Raw genomic sequence first — 17,220 nt, 5'->3', positions numbered from 1 at the left:
CAAGCAGCTTGCATAATGAACCTATGCTCAGCTGTGCTTACCACCTTGGTGTAGTACACATAGCAGGTTGGTGTAGTCCCCGTAGGAACACTGTAACTGCCTGGATCCATCTAACCCAGCAGGAGTGGCTACACCATCAGCAGAATGGTTTCCCTGGGGTGAGGCCCATCCCTTGTGCTCCCGCAGCCCCAGCTCAGGTGATTTTATAAGGCATGGGAAATTGGATTCCCTAACTTGCAATAGCAGGGAGCAGTATTTGCATTTACCCTCGGTGGTGGAAAGCAGATGGCTACCAAAGAGTTAGAAAATGGCAAGCATGCAGTAGTACTTGCCCACAGTGTTCTCCTAAATACCAACAGTGTTGGCTCCAGGGGCTGTCCTTTGATGGATTTCTTTTCTGCTAATTTTTTCAGGCTACTCTGGAAATTTTTCTAAATTCATCCAGTGGCAAGAAGTTTGGCAGCTTAATGACTTATGGAGAATCACCTCCTTCTGTCTGTTTTGTTTTTTCTAACTTGCCACTGCTGACTTTGCTCATGTCTAGTTCTGGTGTTGTAGGAGACTGATCAGTTAATCAGTGATCAGTTAATCCCCAGTCCCTCTGTAGTTCTTGTATTTCACTGTTCTGATGAATCTGTGATAAAAGCGGGTGTTTGGCAGTGGATGTCTTACGCTGTGCTATGTTCTTTCATTTGGTAGGTGAGTGAAAAATCAGTTGGAATAACGCTGTAAGTTTGAGTATTACAAAAACTGTTGTGTCTTTTTTTGTTTTTGTTTTGTTGCTCAGATTCGAAGCTGGGTCCAGCAGAAGTCTGGACATCCAGACAGGCTCTACAGGACTTATATCAGAAAATGCTAGTGACCGATTTGGAATATGCTTTAGATAAAAAAGTGGAGCAGGACCTGTAAGTACCTCAAATTTCTATGTATATATGTAATCTGGGCTGATGTGCAGGAAACCCTGAGACTTCCAGAAAAGCGATTGTATCCTATGAAATGGTTGTCTTATTTCCTTTAAAATGAGAGCTGTGCTGTGGGTGAAACATGAGAATGCGCTGCAGAGTCAATGAAGAGCATTCGATAGGTTAGTATTTTACCTCTGGCAATTAGTAGCAGCCACGTCATATAGGGGTGGGTTTTGGTGAGCCAGTTGGAAGGGAGAGAGCTAAGAAACATCGGTCTGTGCTGTCAGGGAAGGGCTGAAGTTTGGAGTTTCCAGAAAGGAGGGAATTTGCCTGACGCAATCACCTGGAGCTTTGAGCAAGGTCTAACAGGAGACCCTCACTTTAAGCCCTCTGAGGTAGGGCTGGGCAGAGGGAGGAATATCAGGAGAGAACTTTATCAGGGTGCTCATGGCATCAGGGGAAGATCCTGCTGGGTTTTCTCTATGCCTTGAGTCCATTCCCTGTTGTTTAAGATGCAGACATGGGTTGTAACGGGTTTAGTTGAGAAGCATGTGGTTCTTCCAGCACTCTGAGGGAAGCAAGATTAGTAGGCTGGCTGAGTTGTGCTGTCCATGCCTCCAAATGCTGAATGATTTTTAACTCAAATTTCTATACCCCACATCCTGTTTTCAGAAGAGAGCTATGCTGCCTAAAACAAAACAATTACAAGCAAATATTAATGCTGTTGCAGTGTTAGCTATACAATATCAGGCTTGGTTTCTCTAGTTATGAGAGGTGGGGAAAGGTAATTCTTCCGTATTTAACATTATTTCTAATCTGAATTTTGTCTGAATTTGAATATACTTCATTTTCATGTCTGATGCTATGTAATTAAACAGTTCTTTCCTGTTGCTTATGCTATCTGCATAAGGCACTTCCAAAGTAAAAAAGGAAAACACTTCTTTTGTTTTCAGTTGGAATCATGCCTTTAAAAATCAGATCACGTCGCTACAGGGTCAGGCGAAAAATAGAGCAAATCCAAATCGGAGTGAAGTTCAGGCGAACCTCTCTCTGTTCTTAGAGGCAGCTAGTGGCTTCTACACTCAGGTGAGTTGCAAAAAATACATTGGCTGTGGTATATTTGCATAGTCTGGAAGCAAGTGTGCTTCAGCCTTGTACTGCTTATGTGTGGGTCCTTTACAAAGCTTTGGCTGTCAGATCTCCTATGCTGCTCCAGCAACTGCTCATGAGACATGAGCTCTGATATCATACCAGCATGAAGAACTAGTATTAATCTCTTTGAGGAAGGGCGGGAGGATCAGTTTTAGGTGGGTAAAATCTGTTCTTTTCCCTTAGCGTAGGAAACTTGCTGTTCTGGATCAAGCAGTGTACCTTGCTAACGCTGATGCTCTCGGTAGAACATGTCTACAAAGCTGGGGATGTGCTTTTGATCAGCCGCAGTCTCTAGTTGATCTCAGACTTCTGCAAAGTTGGTAGTTGTTTTGATGCCCCGTAAAAACATGGCAACAATTTAAGTTCCCTTCCATAGAATCTGCTTTAAAGCTAAAAAAGGCTAAAGCTAAAACATCTTTGGGTAAGATCAAAGGTCCATCTAGCCCCATATTTTGTCTCTTACAGTACTCTGCTGTGACTGCTCAGAGTGAGCATTAAGCAACAGAAAAGTGTAGAATGATACTTCCTTGCTCTGTCTCTTGCTTTCTGGCTGTACATTTGTTGCCTTCTTGAGCTAGTCTATATCTGAATCATCTAGCTATTAGGAGGTCTAGCTTTCATTGACTCTCCAGTCCGTCTTGAAGTCGTTTACTCTGGTCTCTGCAGTGATCTGTGGTGAAGAATTCTGTATTTTAATTGTAATGTCTAAGAGAAATGACGACACAAAAAAATCCCAACAAACGTTAACTGATGATTTTATTGTACTCTTAGTTCTTTTTTTCTGCCATTTCTCTAAAAATTCCCATTCACCTTCTCATTACTATGCATGAATTTGTGGGCCATTGTCATAATTCCTTTTCATTTTGAAAAATGTGAGACTTCTCCTATATAGCGAAGGATAAGCAAAGATAATCAGTTTTGTTCTTGGCTCCAGTTATTCAAGAACAGAAATATGTGCAGAATTCCAAAATGCAGATGCACTGAGGATGTGTGAGATGCCTTAATGTTTTGTGCTTTGTTCTGTGTCCCTTCCTTGTAACTCCTAATGCTGATGGTGAGCATTGAGTTAATGTTTTCCAAGAACTGTCTATGTACATAGTACATACATATTTGAATACAGCTTTTTTCTGAATAATACCTAATGTAGTGCCCACCATGGCTGTGCCTTTTAAGTATGATGGTTGTACCCAAGAGTATTATGTAGCATTTACAACGTATAATGTCTTGCTGTTTTTTTGATCGAGACTCCGATGTGCTTACAAGCACATCTTCAGTCTTAATTCTATATTTTTGTCAACAATTATTTAGAATTACTAACTGCAGTTACAGGAGCTTTTCTTCCCCTTAAGCAAAGCTGTATTGGTGAGTGCTCTTGAGCTAAGTATCTTTTGCGAGATTTTCAGTTAATTGCAAAAGGGTTGTGATTCCTGTTCATGTATTTATTCCTTACTGCCGGTGTTTTGCCCATGCTCTCCTTGCAGTGTTAGATTTCAGCTTGTAGGTTATGGAGAATAAGAGTCAGTGTGTGATAATGGCCTTAAAGTTAGCTTGCCTTTCTTTCCCTTTTCCGCTCATTTGGTGTATGCTTCAGCAACATTGTCACTGCTGAATCCGCTATCTCAAGTAGTGGTCTGACTAGACTTTCTATCGTGGCTAGTTTGCACCGTCTTCAGGTTACAACATGCAGAGTTGATATTCATACTATATCATTTCCTAGTTTGATTCTGAACATCTGCAAGGCAATCTCAGCTTTTTTCCAGAATCTGTGTGTTTATCTTTTTTTTTTTTTTCCCCTCTCCCCTTGGGCATTGTTTTTTGGAAAGCTGCTTGTTTGAAGCAGCCAGTTTGACAGGCTGTGGCATGGTTGCCAAGGATTTTCTACCATCTACACAGTTTGTCTTGCAAAAGTCTTGTTCTTCCCTGTGGTGTGTGAGGGAATTTTGCTGCTCTTGTGTATGACACCTTCGACTGGGTTGTCTTTCTCTGTTTGCTGTGATGTTAATCGTCCCATTTTTAGTCTATAAAGATTTTGCTCAGGCAAGATACCTGCTCTCCAACTGTAAGGCCTGTGTAAATGACATCTTTGAAAGAGAGCATGAATTCTCCTAATTCAGTATGTTGGAAGATGTCAAGTTTCTCTCTTTTATCCAGCTCTCATCTGAAAGATCCCTCTCATTTGGGGATTTTTTTTTTATCTACTGTATAAAAGACAGAGCAAAAGGGGAGGGAGGTGTAACACAAACCTTTTTCTGCAGCAAGCAAAAGCACCACATTGCATGTTTAGCTATTGACGGAATGTGCATCTCTGTCAGCCCTGGGCTTTCTATATGCCTTTATCTGGAAGTGGAACCCTGCTGCAGGTCTGTCTTATTTGGAGACTGAGTATGTTCCCAGCTGGGAGAAAGTCTGTCAATTCTTACTTGCATTTTTAACCCTGTAACAGAGTAGAACAAACACGTTTCATCGCTACATGGTTACTGTTACTTTCCAGAGTATTTGCTGGAGTCCATTAGGAAAAACTTCAAAAGCACTAATTAGAATGGCAAAGTTCAGGTTTTCCTTCAATCAGCTTTTGAGATATTTGATCAAGTAGCTGATGCCTTGTTCTTTGAAAGAGTCTCACTGTTAGCTTAGCACAAATATTTACTGACAACTCCGCCACTGAACTGTTGGCCAGTATTGCCTTGCATTGCCTACAAACTTGGTTTTGTTCTGGCTTCTCTCTAAAGTTTAAGCCAGGGTAGTGCTGTTTATTGTGTTGGAACAAGCTTCTTCGGAGGATGAGTGGCATTCCTTTCTCTTGTTTTCAGAGAATGGTGTCACTTCATCTAGGTGTAAAAAAGACTGTTCCTCTTGAGTGGCCTGTTTAAAAAAAAAAAAAAAAAAAAAAAAAAAGCAGCAAGATTTTTAGACCTCTAATCAATCTCCACTGATGCATACTTAAATTACCAAGTATCATGGGAATTGAGTTGCTTACTGGTTTGGGTTGCACAGCTTTTACAGAAGAGAAGTAAAACTTCTCTTCATGGTTCTGGGCAGAATAACGCAGCATGGTGCTCAATGACTTCCATATGGAGAATGTAATTTAAAGTCTCACTTTCAGTAACCTAGGCTTGTTCGCTTAAAATATGTTTAGCTAATCCGTGCATCCGAGTGATGACCTGGTAGTTTTGTCTGTTGTTTCAGTACTTTTCTGATTACTGTCTCTAGCTGCTACTAAACTAGACCTGTTTTTCTAGTTATTACAGGAATTGTGCACAGTTTTTAATGTAGACTTGCCATGTCGTGTAAAGTCTTCCCAGCTGGGAATCATTAGCAATAAACAGACGCACACCAGCGCCATAGTGAAGCCACAATCTAGCTCCTGCTCTTACATCTGCCAGCACTGCCTTGTCCACCTTGGAGATATTGGTGAGTTTTTGAAGGAAAAAGAGGTGGGACACAGTTCTACCTGTGTTCAGCCTTCAGAAAGAGGGATCTGTACGTACCCTGGGCAACTGACCAAGTGTGCTCCAAATTAGCAGGTAGTAGCTGATTGTATGTTTGGTGGTTGCTGCAGGGGGAAAGGTCTGGAAAACAGTGCTGTTAGTCTTTTCTAATGTGTGTTACACATTAACACGTGGAGACAGTTAATCACTAGCTTTCTAGTGATTTGTTAGACTCTGTCTTCTAGCATGCTAATCATGTTAATAGCTGGTAGGCATGGTGAAATGTTGAAACCGGTAACTATTACAAAAGCTTGTTGCAGCAGGCTAGCATACTTCTCCATTTCAGAACATTACTTTTAAATCTCGTATACAAAGGCAACAGTTAGAAATCCAGCCTTTCATAAACGACGTTTCTCTTTTACATTAAGTTCGACAGGTTTATTTCTTTGTTGATTAGAACTGTGTGTTGTAGAAAGTTCTCTTTTCACAGGAATCTGCAATTGCTTTTGTAATTACCTAAAAGTAGATCTAGTTGCTGATTGTGCAAGGAAGTATGAAAAATATTTCTAGCTGTCTGGATGTGATGCTGTTGGTACAGCATCTTTCTAAATAAGAACTGGTAAGCTGTGACAATAGGATCTGAGGAAAAACAACCACCTTAGAATTCAACACTTTGAATCTCCATGCTGCTTGGTGTAGTTGTATGGTGTTCTGATGCTTATTTCTAAAATTTCGGGTAAACTGGGTTGTATTAAAGTAAGCGTGGGAGAGTTGAATTTTTTTGTCTCAACTTGGGTTTTTTTGTTGTTTTCTTAGCTCGCTATAGGAATCAGACCAGCCAGGCAGAGTCTTACTACAGACATGCAGCTCAGCTTGTCCCTTCTAATGGTGAGTCTGGGATGCCTTTTACGTTCATAATTCCAACAGAAGATTTGGGGTATTGCTTTTCTTGTGTGGCAGTTGGAAACTTGGGCTTTTATATAAAACTTCCTCCCCAAATACCCAAAAAAATAATGCAACAAAGCCTGACCCATTGGTAAATCGTTTAGATAGTAGCTGTTTGCCTGATCTGTCACTTGTCTCCTTTTTGTGAAGATTTTAAAAAAAAAAAAGTTAATGCGCAGCTTCATTCCAAGGTTCCACTACTGCTACATTATACTGTTACATTAATGTTATAAAGTACAATTACTGAAAACCTGCCTACCAGCAGCATTTTTTCTTTTATTGCTTGTTCACATGCCAGTTTGTAAAGTTTAGTAGCTAAAATTGGACTTTTCAAGTTGCTCATGTATGCTTGTATATGTATACGCTTGTATACAACCTTGTATCATGTATACAACCTTGTATGCTGAAGATTTTAGGACTTTGTGCTCCCTTTTAAGGTGACCATACTTAGGCTGAAATCTAGCATGCTTCAGTCCATGACAACTTGTTGGACAACTTGTTTTTTTCTCCCTTAGGTCAGCCTTATAATCAGTTGGCTATTCTAGCTTCCTCCAAAGGAGACCACTTGACCACAATTTTCTACTACTGCAGAAGCATTGCTGTGAAATTTCCTTTCCCAGCTGCCTCCACTAACCTACAAAAAGCACTTTCTAAAGCACTGGAAAGGTAAGACTAAGCATAATGTATTTCCGCTCGGATAAGATGGAGGAGACTTCTTCCAAATGTACCTCCCTTGCCAGAAGTTATTCATATTTGGTAGTAGAAACAGAAGTTCCTTGACCCCTGTCCAGTTACAGCATCCTTACACGTGTATGGAACAAAGACTAGTTTGTGTCTGGGATGCTCCTGAGCGTGAATAGTGAATGCAGGAAATAAGCATATTGTGCCAACATGGAAAAGTAGCTTTGCATGGACATTCCTCCTTTCTTGAACTTAACAGATGAAGTATGTAATGTTATGTGCAGCTGTGTCTAATTCCAAAGACTGAAGTCCAATATTTCTGTTCTGAGTGTAGTCGTGATGAGGTGAAGACTCGATGGAGCGTGTCTGACTTCATCAAGGCATTTATTAAATTCCATGGGCATGTGTACCTGAGTAAGAGCTTGGAGAAGCTGAGCCCTCTTCGAGAAAAGCTGGAAGAACAGTTCAAGGTTAGTTCTAACAATGTATTAATTAGTGTATTGAGGAGAGTATTTTTAGCAGCTGAGTTCTGAAATTACAGTCCAATAATAACTATTTCACATGCTGAAATACAGGAAGCTCAAGTAGCCGGTTATGGAAGGTTTGCATCGCAGCTAACACTGGATAGTTCTGTTGACTTCTGCAAATAGTAGGGATTATTCCCATTTGACATGTGGTGCGTGATTGGTGGAGATACAGGAGAAATCAGTGACCGCCATTGATTCTCTGCTCTTTAACCTGGATGATTCTTGGATACTTGTGAAAAGCACTTGATTCATCTGGGAAGGCTTGGCTCAGTTGCCTGAGGAATTTTGAGAGCTTCATTTTTGGATGGCATTCATTCACTCCCACTGGTTATTAAGGCTGCTTTTAATCTTCCTCAGACAACTTGCCTCTCCTGTCAGCGGTTTGCCTTTAAAAAGTGTTCCAGTACAACCTTAATTTGTGTGTAGACTAAAACTATTCACAACACATTTCCTCTGGAAAATCCAGGAGTACCCATTAATTATATAGCCATCTCATTAAGTTGGACAATATAGCAAAGATTGAAACAAAGAGAATTTTGTAAGGTATTTATACAAGGTAGTACAATTTCAAAGAGGACATTGTATTAACTGTTAGGTGCCTTTTGGAAACTGCTCTGCTTCAGCAGCTTCATTTGTGGAAAATGAGCAGGTAGTATGGATATGTTCAACAGAGCAGTTGATGCTTTTCCAAATTAAGAAAGGGAAGGTGGTCTTAGCAATATAAAGAATCACAAATGTTCTTTACAGTGTCTTTTTGTATTTTTGCATTGAATTGGGCTGCTACAGCTAGGTCCAAACTGTCTTTAAAATAAATGTAAAAAACCCACAAAACTTGCTGTGAATTGTATTAGCTTTGAATGTGAGCTGCTTGAACACTGGGAGTTCATGTTGTTTCAAAATTAAATAATAGTATCTCTCTTTTTGTGTGTGATGTTGGCTGTTGAACAAGTACTGCTTTTTCCACAGTGCTTATAATCAATAATTATGAGCATTGCTCAGGCATGTGGAACAGTCTTATTTTTCTGAACTGATCCAGGGTGTTAAAATAGAGCTAACTGAGCCCTGCTTTGTTGCTTAGATTACTTTTTTGTTTATATTATGCAACATAAGGCTTAATTTACTAGAGAGCAACTCTTCTGACTTAAATGGGTTGAATGTAGATGTGAAATTGGCTGTATGGTGGATAATCACTTTAACTTTGTGGCTGATTTTAACTCTGAATGAGGAGAGCAGTCATAGGGTTAGGAGTGTTCAGCCAGACCCATGATTCTGCTGCTGACAGCTCTGCCGCTTTGAGTTGTCAGCTGTAGAGTGCTTCATGCCCTTAACTAAAAATCAGGGTTGAACATGGAGCTCAAACCTTTTCCTGATGCTTATGCTGGTTAATCCACTTGCCTCCTTGACTGTTGTGTCTGAAGAGAAGTTGGTTGTAGTTTAGGATATCTCCTTTTTTTTCCCAATGCTCTAAAAAAAGCATTAAAGTTTCTTTTCCTGTTCGGAGAGAGGTGTCTTTTACAGCATAGTTACTGAAATGCATTTGTAAATAGCTCGTGCTATTTTAGTTCACCATGGCATTCCATGACCCATGAAGTCAGATGTGGAATTAGTCTTTAATACGTAACCACAGAGTAGTTAAATTTTCCTGGGGTGTTTTTTAAAATGTCACCTTCTCCATGCTGTTTCTTTGAAAGACTGAAAAATACAGTGGATATGGATGCCTCTACAATTCTTGCAGTTGCATTGCAATGCTGTCATTGCATGTTAAAGTTGCACTTGCTCTGAAAGAGAACCATATCCAAGGGGATGTTGATTTGTTGTGCACGTGAGTTGGTGTATGAGCAAAAACCTTGGGCTTAAGAGTGGGCATCCGCCCACGTCCTCCTGGGAAGCCCAGTGCTGTGCTAATAGGGATGACCTGAATATAAAATCTAGAATGAATGTTGCCTTAAGGGCAGAAGCATTAGTCAAGCAGTGAAGCAGCAACTATTTATCCTTTCAAGTGTGTGCTTTACCATATAAAAATACATACATCATACATGTCTTTGTTGCAGAGGTTGTTATTCCAAAAGGCCTTCAATTCTCAGCAGTTAGTACATATTACTGTTATCAATCTGTTTCAACTACATCACCTGCGAGACTTCAGCAATGAAACGGAGCAGCACAGCTACAGCCAGGATGAGCAGCTCTGCTGGACACAGTTGCTGGCTCTCTTCAGTAAGTATGAAAACTGATTCATTTTTGTATTTCTCTTTCATTTTTATCTGGAATCCATTAGTAATTTGCTGTCAATATCTAGCTTAATGGTTGTGTGAGGTAAGTGATGAGAATAGATGTTATGGAAGAAAGTTAAGAGAAAAGGTGGTTGCGCAGGATCATTTATGTCTAGCAGTGCTGACTAACACTGGATTTATGTGCCCTGGACTTACTCTGTTTGAAGCCTTACAGAACTCTGCATCTTTTTCCTGGTTCTGAAAGAACATTTTAACTTTGGTGCAAAGTTGGATCCAACTTGGCAGTGGGTAGTACCCCGCTTGGGGGGCTGCTCTGCAGTTGGCCACAATGCAGTTTGAGTTGCTTTGAATGGAGCTAGTTCTGATTCAACAGGACTGAAGTTGAAGCTGGCTGAACTAGGACCTCAACTGCTTCTGTGCTCTTGATAATATCAACTAGGCAATAAGTGGGAGTGCAGAGCATTTTAGACTCTAGCCACATAATGCTGGTTTGCTTAACCCGATCCGGCCCATGATCAGCTTGGCCTTGTTCGTAAACACATAAATTTCTGAATAGCTGAATTTCTCCAGATTCCAGCCTGGAGTTGATTCTGAAACCACCGTGGTCACACTGGTGTGGTTACTGTTTCTCAGCTGTGTCCCCTCACAGGGCCAAGCTGGGTGCCTGCCTGCAGAGCTAGCTCCGGTGGATTTGTGTGCCTGCTGACCTGGGAAAGTGGATAAAATGCAGATGGATAGTTGAGTTGATCATTTCTAATAAATAAATGAATGAATATTTTTGTAATGGACTTGTCTCACCAGATTTTGTTAACTTACCAAAATGATTTGCCATGACACTTAAAAAGAAGAGGGGAGAAAAAACCACCAAGATTCTGCTTCATGGTAGAAAACTATTGAAAAAAAGATGTTCTGATCTGCTGGTGGATTTTTTAAGATTAAGTAATTTTGCTGCTTTGTTCTAAAGAACTAGCTCTTAAGAACAGGGTTTTATGGGTGTGATGTGTTTGATTAGGTTATGTGGTCAACTTTAAAGTGTCATTCCTGCATCGTTTGTTTTTTGTTTTGTTTTTTTCCCTGCTCCGTTTCTAGTGTCCTTTCTTGGAGTTCTGTGCAAGTGTCCTTTACAAAATGACTACCAGGAGGACTCTGGGGCTGCATATCCTCTTCCAGCTGTGAAGGTTTCAATGGACTGGCTGAAACTTAGGCCCAGTGTTTTCCAGGAGGCAGTGGTTGATGAAAGACGGTAGTGAGTGTTAATCTTTCTTTTGATACATTTAATTGCATAAAGTAATAATAACTGATGATACACAAATTAGTAATGGGAAAACTGATCGTATAACTCATTATTAGAGACATCAAAATGATAGAGAATGTATGTGCTAAAAAGTTCATAAAACAAAACATGAGGCTTGTGGGCTACATGAGCAAATTCACTGTTTTAATTGGATTTAGGTTTGCATGTAACTTTTTTTTAAGATCAGAGGGATCTACTTTATAATGTCTGACTTGAGCATAACTACTGAGTGTACTGTTAGTCTAATCTATAGTAATGATTTCTCAGATTTATTGAGGTAGGTGGCAGGAAAACACTTGCCTTAATTTCATGCATTAAGCCATCTCTTGGGCAGTGCTGGAATCCAGTTTTCCTGGCTCATCATCCAGGAATTAAACTGAATTTAGTAGAGGGGGTCTTTAAATGTCAGCACAGGCATTACTATTCTGGGCTGTTGCTCTGATTTTTTCACTTCTACCTCTAATCTCATAAACTTAGGCTTAAATAGTTCAAAACTCACCAACTTTTTTTATAGCCTGTTAACTTTTCATTAATTATAACAATTCAATAAAGTGTTTCTGACCTGTAAGATGTTTCTTCAGATTGGAGTGATTGTTACTGACACAGTTGGATGAGTATTTTTCCTAGGATGGCCACTATAAGGAAAACAGTGTGAAACCAGCTTGCTTAGCTGATCTTGTGCAATGTGCCACAGTGGTTTCAGCTCTCTTGGCAGTGTGCTGTAAGATGTGATTCTGGCCAAGGCTCACATTTTCTGTACGTTGATGTATGGGGAGCAGGGGTCCCTGTAACCTCAGTTTGCTAAATGAGTAATAAGACTCGCTCAAATGTGTGCAAAACCTAAAGCCCTGGAACTTTGGGAACTTCATTTCCAGAGTTCCTGAAGGCAAGATTGAGGAAAATAAGAGTTCACAAATTGTTTTGAGATGGTAATAAGTATTACTGTGTGCATATTCTGAAGGAAGACTTTATACCAGTATTTTAATAGGGAAGATTACTACTTGATATAAAGTAGTCCTTGCAGAGAGGAGATGCAGGCAGTACTTTATGGAGTATCAAAATGAATCTTCAGGAGTGAATGTACATTGAGTTAGCCAGAGTAGGTACTTCTGCCCATAAAACTATCAGACTCTCTTTAAAGAACATGCTTGGTTTTTAAATCTGTGGTGTGATAATGTGATGTTCTCAGGTGCTCATCGTAGATGAATCTGAAGGCAAGAACTGAGGACAGAAATGACTATCAATACTAGTGTGTGCTCTTTGGAAATGTGTTTTCCAGACCTGCCCTGTGGAAGCCACATTAGGTCTAGATTTTTACATGTGTCACTACATCACCCTTCTTTAGAGATCTCTTATTATGAAATCTCATTATTTCAAATGTTGTATGGGAAGATTGCAGTTTACTTTAGATTGCAACAGACTTGCGCTCTCCCTTTTTTCCTCCTTCTGTTCCTTGTCAGTCATGGGAAGGAGCTATTGCTTAGTTTAGTGTAGAGAATAAGCATAAACATTAATGTTTCCAGTCCCTATGGCGATGCAGGAAAGCGGCTGACCTCAGCCTTTCGGGTGCACATTGCATTCTCCAATCCAGGTGCTGGATGATGGCTGAAAGCCTTGCTGAGGGAGGATGGAGATTCATTTCTCTAACACTGAGCACAGTGGGCACCTTCTTAAAATAGTTTTCTGTTGCCTCCATGGACTTGATGCCCATCACAAAAGGAGAAGGATGCTTAGACTTTTGGGTTGGAGCTTTTAAAAAATAAGAGAAAGTAGCCTGTTGGTGGTAGTTAAATGTTAACCACCTACACAGTGATTGTTGCAATTTTTAAATTATTTGCTCCAGGGCCTTTGTAAAGAATTTCCAGTCATTGCTTGTACTGGTATTGCCAGTGCAAGGCAAGGAGACTGCCAGTTAACCTCTAGTTTAATGGTCTTAGTGCAACCCTTACTTAGACGTTCTTACCCTTCTGGTAATTGTTTCAGTGCTACCGTACAGTGTTAAATGTTCACAGAACAGAATTACTTCTGCACAGCTGTATCTTGATAAATGGTTTTGCTTCCCAACTGATTAATTTACTGTGCCTTGAGAGCAGTCAGCTTTGGACTGGAAAACATGAATTGCAAACAGGTGCTCTGAACTTGTGTTCATGCAATAGTTTTGTCTAGTTAAATTCATAGTAGGCTTTCTGACTTGCTGGATAATGAACACTGCTGCAAGAGTCTGGCTACCTTGGTAACTTTAGACTGACTTTTTAAAAAATTAAGTTCTTCAAGGAAGTGATCTTTTCCCTGACACTTGGGAGAAGCTTAAACTTTTCTTGGGAATCAAAGGATTAATGGAAGCTGTGACCGTAACAGAGTTCAATGTTTTCTTAGTAAGGTGGGTAGATTCCATGTTTTGTAGTTTTCACTTACGGTTTGTTTGTGTTTTGGTTTGTAGCATATGGCCCTGGCTGATTTCTCTTCTAAACAGCTTCCAGCCTCATGAAGAAGATCTATCCAATAATAATGGTAAGGATGCTTTTAGTCTGCGCTGTAGAGAGGTGGGAACGATGCACATTTTTCCTGATGTTATGGGGAATTGCAGTTAAAGAGCAAATAAGGGAGCAAGTTGTCGTCTAGTATTAGTGCATATGAATACTTTGCAAATGCTGCTTTTTCGTGCTGAGCAGACTTTGCTCTACTTTATCATTCCTGAGCTCCTCACATTGCAGGGTAGACCAGTACAGATGAACATGTTAATAAAATGCTTTACTATGTATGGTGACCTTGCTGAGTTATCTACTTATGATACTGTACTCAATGCATTCATGCTTTCCTTACGCTGTTTACTGTCTATTCACCAGCAACCCCCCTTCCAGAAGAATTTGAATTGCAAGGATTCTTGGCTTTGAGGCCCTCCTTCAGGTAGGTGACAGCTGAAGGAAACTGTACTCTTGCTGATGTCACTACTTTGATAGACATTGACCTGTTCTCTATAATATCTTATTTATGAGATTTATTTACTTACTAATGTATGGATTGATGTAGGTATCTTTGCAAAACAACTGTAATAGATAACGTAGTTAAACTCTGGGGAAAGTCCTGAGCTTATAATATAGCTCATGACTTTTTTGTTTTTTTTCTCTAGTCTTCAGATTAGTAAATTGAAAGGGAAAAATATAAGAAGTAAGGAAAGGAATACTTTTACCTGAAAACTGCTTGATGTGTTTTTACTTTGCCGATTTTTTTACTGTTTTTAACTGTGTCCCTGTACCTAACATCATGCACAAATGCAGACTAAATATTAGATGTATTCACTCAACTATTATTTTTGTGGTTTTGAGTATCACACAGATGAGCTTTCAGCCTTTTGTTTTTTAAAAAAAACCCACCAACCTCTTTAATGTAGATGCATCTTACCAGAAGAGAATTGCGTCTGTAAATCAGACATCTGTAACAGTCACGTTTTGAATAGGATCTGGTGAAATTTCACAGCTTATAATAGAGTAATGCTGACGAGTTGTATTTCTAAAGAAATATGATGTTGCAGAGGATAATTGTGTAATTAATATTACTCCCTCTCCTATGTTGATACTAGGAACTTGGATTTTTCCAAAGGCCACCAGGCAATTACAGGAGATAAGGAAGGGCAACAACGTCGGATACGGCAACAGCGTCTGATCTTCACAGGCAAATGGATTGCTGATAACCAGCCGAGGTAATTGCAAGTAACTAGCGATAGGATGAGAGGAAATGGCCTCCAGTTGCGCCAGGGGAGGTTTAGATTGAACGTGAGGAAAAATTTCCTTACTGAAAGAGTGGTTAAACATTGGACAGGCTGCCCCGGGAAGTGGTTGAGTCCCCATCCCTGGAGGTATTTAAAAGACGAGCAGATGAGGCACTTAGGGACATGGTTTAGTGGGTGGTGGTGTTGGGTCGACGGTTGGACTCGATGATCTTGGAGGTCTTTTCCAACCTCAGTGATTCTATGATTCTATGATTCTAAGTGGCACCTGTGTGTTTCAGTTGCTGCTGTAAGCTTAGGTAACGCAGGTGCCAGAGTTGAGCTTTATTTTCCTCGCTATTTGACACAGCAATTAGATATGTGAATGCAAGATGCTGACAGCGCTGATAACATGTTCTGTGGGTCAGCATGCCATTGCTTCATAGACTAATTATGATAGGGAATGTATCTGGAGTAAAGCATGATGTTTGAGTCCTTTTTAGTGATACTGCAGCACAGCTAAGTGGAAACAGTATTTGAAGTGGTAGCAAGAGTGTTAGGATGTGAGCTTACGTCATGCTAGAGAATGCCCTTAGCTGGGAGATGTGATGTAATATCTTGTTGCTGGGGTGAAGAGATGCGTGGTGGATATGTTGACTTTCTGCTTATGTAATTTGGGGAAGTGGGTTGTCCTGTGAAAAATTATTCCTACTTACTTTTCAATTCCTTTCTGTCTCTTTCAGGTTGATTCAGTGTGAAAATGAGGTAGGAAAGCTGTTGTTTTTGACGGAAATCCCGGAATTATTACTAGAGGACCCTAGTGAAGCCAAAGAGAGTCTCGCCTTGCAGGAAACATCTATTGCAGAGCCGCTATCTACAGATGGGAGCCCTGGACTCAAATCAGTTCTGTCCTCTGGCAGAAGTCTGAACAACAACTGTGACTCAGGAGAAAAACCAATGGTCACGTTCAAAGAGAACATCAAGCCACGGGAAATTAACAGAGAGCAAGGGCGAATCTATCCCCCTAAAGATGTAGGTAGGGAAAGACGGGACTATAGCAAAGGAATAGTAGCCAATAAGAATGATGGAAAGAAGGATAACAATAAAAGAAAGAATGAGACCAAGAAATGCGGCTTGGATAAGATGCAGGAAGCAGGAAAGCAGAACGTGGCAGTTCAGGTAAGCCTTTAGATCGAAGGATACTGTGTCTTAGGCAGTATGATGTTTGTGTCAGGGCTGTCGCTGCTTGTATAGAGTACAGTAGAGTCGAGGTCTCACTGTGGGCCCTGCAGGTACAGCTAATGCACAAAAAAAATTAAACACATCTATCTCAAAGACCAGGTATTAGTGATCTTTGGGTCTCTGCCCTTTTCCTTGATGCTGTCTCAGTTTGTTGGGGAGGAAAAGGTAGGGAGCAATGAAAGGTGATTTTGCTATGTTAACTATCTTAAAAAACAGACTTTACCTGTTCCACAAATTATTCAGGCTACCAAGGCAGTTTGCATGGCCAGTTCTTAGTTATGTTCTTGGTCTGTTGTGAAGGATCTGGGTACTCTGCATTTTTGGTTCAGTTGACTTGTGTACATTCAATAAATTAAACACATCCCAAAAGCACCCAGTTGTTTATGTGGAATAAGATCCTCCATACTGTGCATGCAGTCAGGTGGCCCCCTGGGAAGTAAGGAAAGCCACACTGCACTTAAACTGTAATTCTGTGCTCAGGCGCTTGCTCAAAATTGTTGGTTTTCCTATGAGCTGCTCTTTTCTCAGTCATATTTTTGAGGCATTTTTCCCTTATTTCTGTGAGCATTATGTACAAAAATGCTCACCTCGTAAGTAGATAGTGAGTTTACTGGTCTGACTTTCATTGAGTTGTAGATAAGGGTGTAGAGTTTCAGGGTTGATCTGATCTGTACCTGGATAGTTTGGCTGCATCTCAGTCATTCCCTGATGACGTCTGGAGGCATTTAATGATAGTGATGGAGACTCTATTATTTCCCTAGAGAAACTGTGACAGTTCTTCACTGTTCTTGCAAGTGGAAATTATTTCCTAATGCACTTCATCTCCCTTGCCTCTGTGTAAGCCTATTACTACTTCCCAGGACAGGTCTGCAGAATAACTTAAGTCGTCCTCTTTGCAACTGCTCTGAAGGCCTGTGTAATTGAGGTCTTGTTCTCCCTAGGCTAGACAAACCAGCTCTTTCAGTCTTTCCAGCCTGTGGTGTTAGGACCCTTGGATCATTCTTCTTGTTCTCCTGTTTATTTGCTGTTAAACGTCATCGTTATGAAATGGAAGGTCTGAACTGGCAGTGTTATGCAGTTGGTTTTGCAGGGGGTCCTACCAACGCGGG

At 40.4% G+C, this 17,220-nt stretch overlaps 1 protein-coding gene across 8 annotated transcripts in view; it reads left to right on the top strand.

Moving 5' to 3' along the window:
- The window catches only part of SMG7 (SMG7 nonsense mediated mRNA decay factor), a 54,387-nt gene that overhangs the window by 22,584 nt on the left and 14,583 nt on the right, over positions 1–17,220 (top strand). For 7 of the 8 annotated variants that reach the window (XM_076339592.1, XM_076339593.1, XM_076339590.1 and 4 more), the window contains 12 exons: positions 788–905; positions 1,859–1,991; positions 5,297–5,468; positions 6,302–6,373; positions 6,946–7,096; positions 7,446–7,581; positions 9,690–9,852; positions 10,959–11,115; positions 13,604–13,674; positions 14,010–14,070; positions 14,744–14,863; positions 15,613–16,048. In XM_076339592.1, the coding sequence (XP_076195707.1) occupies positions 788–905; positions 1,859–1,991; positions 5,297–5,468; positions 6,302–6,373; positions 6,946–7,096; positions 7,446–7,581; positions 9,690–9,852; positions 10,959–11,115; positions 13,604–13,674; positions 14,010–14,070; positions 14,744–14,863; positions 15,613–16,048 (1,790 nt within the window). The remainder of the gene's footprint in view (positions 1–787; positions 906–1,858; positions 1,992–5,296; positions 5,469–6,301; positions 6,374–6,945; positions 7,097–7,445; positions 7,582–9,689; positions 9,853–10,958; positions 11,116–13,603; positions 13,675–14,009; positions 14,071–14,743; positions 14,864–15,612; positions 16,049–17,220) is intronic. The other variant, XM_076339594.1, reaches the window with a different exon arrangement.

This window comes from Aptenodytes patagonicus, chromosome 5, assembly GCF_965638725.1.
Source record: "Aptenodytes patagonicus chromosome 5, bAptPat1.pri.cur, whole genome shotgun sequence".
NCBI lineage: Eukaryota > Metazoa > Chordata > Aves > Sphenisciformes > Spheniscidae > Aptenodytes > Aptenodytes patagonicus.
This window is presented reverse-complemented; position numbering and strand designations above follow the sequence as displayed.